The 7,041-nt window shown below is 46.7% G+C and overlaps 1 protein-coding gene and 1 pseudogene across 1 annotated transcript; both read right to left on the bottom strand.

The window, feature by feature from the left end:
• Positions 1 to 1,604: 1,604 nt before the first annotated feature.
• Positions 1,605 to 2,065, bottom strand: LOC141484501 (histone H3-like; annotated as a pseudogene).
• Positions 2,066 to 6,195: 4,130 nt separating this feature from the next.
• On the bottom strand, positions 6,196 to 7,041 carry LOC141484507 (uncharacterized). The gene has a single exon (XM_074179499.1). The coding sequence runs from the start codon at positions 7,039 to 7,041 to the stop codon at positions 6,196 to 6,198; it is 846 nt and encodes a 281-aa protein (XP_074035600.1).

Raw genomic sequence — 7,041 nt, 5'->3', positions numbered from 1 at the left:
TGGCGGCCAAGCGTTCATAGCGACGTCGCTTTTTGATCCTTCGATGTCGGCTATTCCTATCATTGCGAAGCAGAATTCGCCAAGCGTCGGATTGTTCACCCGTCTAAGGGAACGTGAGCTGGGTTTAGACCGTCGTGAGGACAGGTTAGTTTTACCCTACTGATGACTCGTCGTTGCGATAGTAATCCTGCACAGTACGAGAGGAACCGCAGGTCGGACATTTGGTTCACGCACTCGCTCGAGCGGGCGTGGTGCGAAGCTACCATCCGTGGGATTATGCCTGAACGCCTCTAAGGCCGTATCCTTTCTAGTCAAAGGTGGCAACGATATCTCTTGGAGTTCCGAGAGTCGAAAGGCTCAAAACAATGTGACTTTACTAGGCAATCGTAGTTCGCTACGTTTGTCGCACTAGCCCTATTTGCCGTGAAATCAACGTCGGCGGCGGGGGGATCGATCCTTGTCATGTCCGATCAGATTTCTTAGCGGTCGATCATGGGTAGTACAAACATTTCGATGTTGGAACTCGGAATTGTCTGTAGACGACTTACGTACCTGGCAGGGTGTTGTACCTGGTAGAGCAGTTTCCACGCTGCGATCTATTGAGACTCAGCCCTTAGCTTGGGGATTCGTCTTGTCGGTGAGACGAGACCCCTTTTCATTATTATCATCATCTTATCGTCGATAATGATTTATTATTGCCGTTATTCTTCTCTAGAAAAATTGACGACACACACACCGATGATGCGCGGTGTTGTGTTGTTATATTATAATAGAGACGAATAGCGGCTTTTTTTATCAAAGTTTTTTTTTCACTACACTTTCCGTTCGGAACGAATGCGTCGAGACAGTCCTCTACTTCATATCATTATTATTCTTCTTAATTTTTGTTTTGTCGTGTTGTTGTTAAACGTCGTTGTCGTCGATAATGATTCATTCATATATTGCCGTTATTCTTCTCTACAAATGACACCGCGACACACTGCGTGTTGTTATATAATAGAGACGAATAGCGGCATTTTTTTGTCCAAGTCCTTTTTCACTACACTTTCCGTTCGGCTCTCCAATTCTTTCCCGAACTCTACTCACTCCTCGAACCCACTGGTCACGCTGCTCTTTCGTATTATGTCATTCGTGCGATTTCACTTTTTCAACTCAGAGTTCTATCATCGGTGAAAATGATCTCCGTATATTTCTATTTTGAGTATAGTCGTCGAATCATCAGTATTAAAAAATTCATTTCATTCCATTCCATTCCATCGAAGACCTCCCATGCATTATGAAAGAAAATGCTATACGAGGAAAATAATCAATCCATCGTTCGTTCGTTCGTTCGATCAACACAGTTACTTAACGATATTTTTCCTACGCAACGAGACATCCGAATCATCGTTATAGATTTATCTGGATCGACGATTTCTTAAAAATAATTACTTGTGCGAATTCAACTGTCGATAGAAATAGAAAATGAAGAAAAAAAATCGGACTTTTTCATAACGAAAATCCACATATATAAATTACACGCCAGGGTAGAGTATCGAATACGAATTCTTTTCAAATATAAATGTGGTTCTGAAAAGAACCGTTTTTTTCTTTCATTACTTCGTCGTACTATTCGATTTTATTAAGCACGTTCTCCGCGGATTCGTCTAGCCAATTGAATATCCTTTGGCATAATAGTAACACGCTTAGCGTGTATAGCGCACAAGTTGGTATCTTCGAAAAGGCCTACCAGATATGCTTCGCTAGCCTCTTGTAGAGCCATAACGGCTGAACTTTGGAATCGCAAATCAGTTTTAAAATCTTGGGCGATTTCTCTTACTAATCTCTGGAATGGTAGTTTTCGGATTAATAATTCCGTACTTTTTTGGTAACGACGAATCTCTCGAAGAGCGACAGTACCGGGTCTGTATCTGTGAGGTTTCTTAACTCCTCCAGTAGCGGGTGCGCTTTTTCGGGCGGCTTAGTAGCCAACTGCTTTCTAGGGGCTTTACCTCCGGTAGATTTGCGAGCTGTTTGCTTTGTACGAGCCATCGTATACGAATAGTTCCTCAGTCGAACGACAAATACTGATTAGTGAGCCTTCACGATCGGTCGTTAACATTTTTATTCAGGTATAAGGATAGGGAACTTCTACCATTGGTTGAATCGAAGAAAGTGGGCGTGTCCCCCCAAAAACAAGACAAAACCAGCTTTCTGACGCCGAGACGGTTCCCGGAGCGGTCCCAAAAAGGTACCCGGCTGGGCGTGAGTTTGCAAGAGACCTCTTGCTCCTAGGTCGCTCGTCGCAGGCAGACCAGAGCCGGCGGGTGCTAGGCCACCGGAGGATCTATTTCCGTATGTATCGTCGTCCTCGAAGATTAACTCCCAGTCCTGAACGCCTCGCGTCCCCTGCATCGTCGCAGATTTCCGGGGCAAGACCTTCTTTTGTTTACACCACAAAGTCTCGAATCGAATTTATTATTAGTATACCCTAAACTTTCTAGCTGTCTAACAGGCGCCGCGGGGGTACAGCTGGCCACCACGATGGCACTAGGCCGGACCAGAGGGTTCCCTACGATCCCTAACCACCTAGCCGACACACTATCGCGATTTGACCTACCTAACTCCCTAGGCCCGAAGGAAAGAGACCGCCTCCGGAGGCGCAGGGTCGCTTTAAAGCCCCCAGATATCAGTGCAATGGGACAGCCCACGTAGACTGTCCCTTAGATATACTGGGTAGGCGTACCTCCCGATGTATTCAAGCCTGGGTAGGCCAAATACGTCCAAGGAGGCCGGCTAGTGGGTCCCTCGGTGCGGCGTAGTGCCGAAGACGAAGAAATGCGAATTCTTTGTGTAAGCCCTGAGAAGGGCAGGATTAGAACTGAAAAGTTCCGTTTGCAGTAGTCTGGCCTTGAGAAAGACCTGTTTTATAATATATCCTGGATTCCTGATTTCTGGGTCGTCGCTGGAGCTCGGCCTTGATAAAGGCCAGAAAATCTGTTCCACAGTGTGGTCGTATACGAATTCAGATTGGGAAGTAAATTTGGTTTTTTTACTTCCCAAATCTCTGCCAGTAGAAACTGTAGCCGAAGACTCCTTGTACAATCTTTCTAATTCGAAGTTAGACAAAACCAATGTCCAGTCTTTTAGGTTTCCATTTACAATTATATTGTCAATTTATTATTCAGCAAAATCTCCTCTAAGATTTTTGTAATTCTTAGTAACTCGAGCGCAAACTGCGAAGCGGACTTGACTAGCAGAAGTCGAGCTCTGCCCGTTCCGACCGCGGCGCGCGGTATTTATTCGTTCGCGGCGAGCGCGCGCAGGCTCCGCCTACCTTGCTCGCTGCCGTCTCTCGATGATCATTCGTTCTCGCGGTTAATATACTCTAATCGCTTTTGTTAAAGATCTGGACATTGGTAACACCCCCCCGCCTAAAGAAGTCGCATACAGTTTCTAGCTAGCTGAGACTGGGAAGTGTTCTTTATTAAAAATCTTTTCAAAATAAACAACATTACACAATTCTGGTTACAAAATTTCCTTACATACTAATATACACACATCTTCCCCTCTTAACTAAACTTAACTATTTACATTGAGTGCTCGCACACTTCCTCGCCTGTCCCCTTGCAGGCTCCGTTGTGCGGCTCGAGTCTACATAGGAGATCTTAACTACCTTATTTCTAATTCCTATCTATAAGTCCGCATGGCGTGGGTCTAGATGATCTTGCCCTTCACGCGGAGGAGGTGCGGGTCGCAGATCATCCACGTGGATGACCCGATCTACACCCCCTTTATTTACCACGTACGTACTTGGACCGAGTTGTCTCACTACGCGGCAAGGCGTCGTCCAGGTTGGGCCAAAATTCTTTTTAGTGTTCTTATCCTGGTTTCGGCATAGCACCCACTGGCCTGGGGTAAGTGTCAAGGCCGGCACTTTGTCTCGATCCGGATAACGTTTCGCCCGATATGCTCTAGATTTTTCCTGGGCTGCCTCTACGCGCTGGGCACGATCCTCATTTCGAGGTTTTCGCCTCTTTTGCAAAAGAGTGTCCCAGTCGCCTGGCCGAGGCAATTCATAGCCCAGTAAAAGCTGACACGGTGTCATACCAGTCGCGGCGTTTACTCTCGTTCTCAAGTTAAAAATCGCCTCTGGCAAGAGACGTTCCCACTGTGACTCTGGCTTCCCGATTAGGGCAGCCCGCAGCATTTTTTTCAGCTCTTGAACTCGCCGCTCGACTGGATTGGCCTGTTGATGATAGCCCGGACTATTCCTGATCTGAATCTCATTTCTTTCGCAGAACGTTTCCCAGTTCCGTCCGAGGAACATAGCAGCACTATCGCTAATGATTATTTCTGGGAATCCCCACCGATAACCAACTTCCTGTGCCACAAACTCGATTGCTGTATTTGCTTGAGCAGATTCTACTGTGCGGCACTCCACCCACTTACTAAAGCAATCGGTGGCTAGTAAAATGTATCGGTTTCCCTTTTCACTAGGGCTGTAGGGTCCCAGAACATCGATAGATACCATCTGCCACGGTCGTTCCGGTTCGTTGGGACGCAAAGGGGCAGCCTCCTGCGGGGGACTTCTCTTAGTGGTCGCGCAAGTCAAGCAAGTGTTTACGTACGCTGCGATTTGTTTACGCATATTGGACCAATAAAAATGCCTGCTGACTTGATTCTGAGTCTCATCGATTCCCGGATGTCCGGCGCCATCATGGTATCGTTTGATCAACGTGTCCCAACAGCGCCTCGGGACTAGCAACCTTTTCACGTCTTGGTTTGGTCCGATGTAATAAAGTAGATTATCCTCCATAACAAAATCATGCAAAATACGTTGTTCGTATTCAGACGGTTCCGGGTTAGTCCGGGCCCTCTCGATCCGGATCCGGAACCGCCTAACGCTGTCACTGGCTTTTTGCAACTCAGCGATCTCTTCAAACCAGGTTCGCAACTGGTTCAATGTCTCGAAATCGCCGGTTGTCACACAGACCATGTCGCAGACGTTGAGCATTTCGCTCAATTCATCCATCAACTGGCACAGCATCTCGTCTTCATTTTCCTCATCGCCGTCGGCCTTTTTATGAGGGAAAAACATCCTCTCTACGTCATTGTCTATATCGACATTAGTTTCATTTTCCGTGGGGTTTCGTGAAAGAAAATCGGGAGTTGGTTTCTCTTCCCCGGAATATGTTCTATCGTGAAGTCGTACTCCTGGAGGAGTAGAGACCAACGGGTTAATTTGGCTTTCTCATCCTTCATACGATCCAGCCACGTTAGGGCCGAGTTGTCCGTAAACAGCGTGAAGTGACCGTCTTGAAGGTAGTGTCTATATTTTTTAATCCCCCATACCACGGCAAGGCATTCAATCTCATTTATATGATATTTGCGCTCAGTCGCGTTTAATTTTGCGCTGCCGTATGCAATTATCTTTCGTTCCTTGGTCTGCGGTTCCAGTTGAAATAACACCGCACCAATGCCGATGTGGCTGGCGTCTGTTTGCAAGCCGTAAGGGAGATCAGGGTCAGGTCGTGCCAGTTCCAGGGGTTGTGACACTGCATCTTTAATAGCCTGGAAGCTCCTTTGAGCTTCCTGACTCCATTGGAACTTTTTTCTTTTTGTCTATGAGGTCTGTGAGGGGTGCGGCCACTTCGGCAAACTTCGGGATATATTCCCGAAGCCATCCGGCAGTGCCTAGGAAAGCTCGCACTTGTTTGATATTCGATGGGGGAGGAAATTCTTGGACGTGCAAAATATGTTGTTCCTGGGGCTTGTTACCGTCTTTGGAGACGACTCTACCTAAATAGTTTAGGGTGGTAGATCCGAATTTGCATTTTGATGGCGAAAGCCACAGCCCATGTAGTCGAAGCCGCTCCAGGATTAACTGTAAATGGTTGCAGTGTTCCTCTAGGCTGTGCGAGTAAACGATTATATCGTCGAGGTAGACTTTGCAGAATTTATCTACAAAGCCTACCAGAACCTCTGACATTAGCTTTTGGAACACTGCAGGTCCATTTTTTAATCCAAAACTCAAGACTTTAAATTCGTATACTGCTCCGTCTGGACCTCCAAAAGCCGTATACTTTCGGGACTCTCGGTCCAGGGGAGCTTGCCAAAATCCATTTCGGAGATCTAACGTGGTGAATAGGGATGCTTTGCCCATTTCACGAACAGTCTCCTGTATTGGTGGTAAGTATGGGGCCTCGGTAATAATCAATTTATTGATTTGCCGGTAGTCCACACAAAACCGCAACTTTCCCTCCTTCTTGGGAACAAGAACCACGGGGAACAGTACGGCGAGGTACTTCTGGCAATTACCCCTGCTTCTAGTAACTTAGAAATTTCTTCGTGGACAATTGCCTTCCGTGCCTCTGACATTTTGCCGTATCTGGACTGCCTAAATGGTCGTTCTTCGCGAACGCGGATTTTGTGGACTACCGCCTTAGTTTGAGGTTGGCGGATCGTTTCCTCGAACACATCGGGAAACTGATTTATTACTGCCAATATCTTGTCCTTTGTTTCTCCGGAAAATTGGGAATCCTCCAGTTGTACAGGACTAATAGTTCTCAGGGATCTCTGTTTTGCATTATCAGCCTCAAAGTATATACATAAGCGCGGAGCTTGGCCAAAATAAATTGACCCTCGGCCAACATCAATCGTGGCCTGGGTTTTTCGGAGGAAAGGAAGGCCAAAGATGACCTTCTCCTGTAGTTTGGACAATACGGTGAATTTAATTTCAAACCTCCTTTCTTCAATCTCCACTGGTAGCGTAATCTGGCCCAAACTCTGACTTACATTGCTCTCGCATCCCATAAATACCGTGGCCGGGTTCGGGAGCCTGGTCAGGTCCATATTGGCTAGAACGCCGGATTGAATGAAGTTACTAGAGGCTCCGGTGTCTACTAAGGCTGAGAGATTCAAGGAATTTATTACACAGGGGATTCTCGGAAGGCTTCTTCCGAGAAGGGGGCGTTCTTCAGCGAGTGACATGTAGCACTCGAGATCTGAAGGAATTACTTTCGCGCAGGGGCTTATATTATTGCAGTGGTTGAAATTCAT

This window comes from Leptinotarsa decemlineata, unplaced genomic scaffold (genome assembly GCF_025532065.1).
Source record: "Leptinotarsa decemlineata unplaced genomic scaffold, Ldec_3_MD MMD2_tig00005872_RagTag_RagTag, whole genome shotgun sequence".
NCBI classification, from domain to species: domain Eukaryota; kingdom Metazoa; phylum Arthropoda; class Insecta; order Coleoptera; family Chrysomelidae; genus Leptinotarsa; species Leptinotarsa decemlineata.
This window is presented reverse-complemented; position numbering and strand designations above follow the sequence as displayed.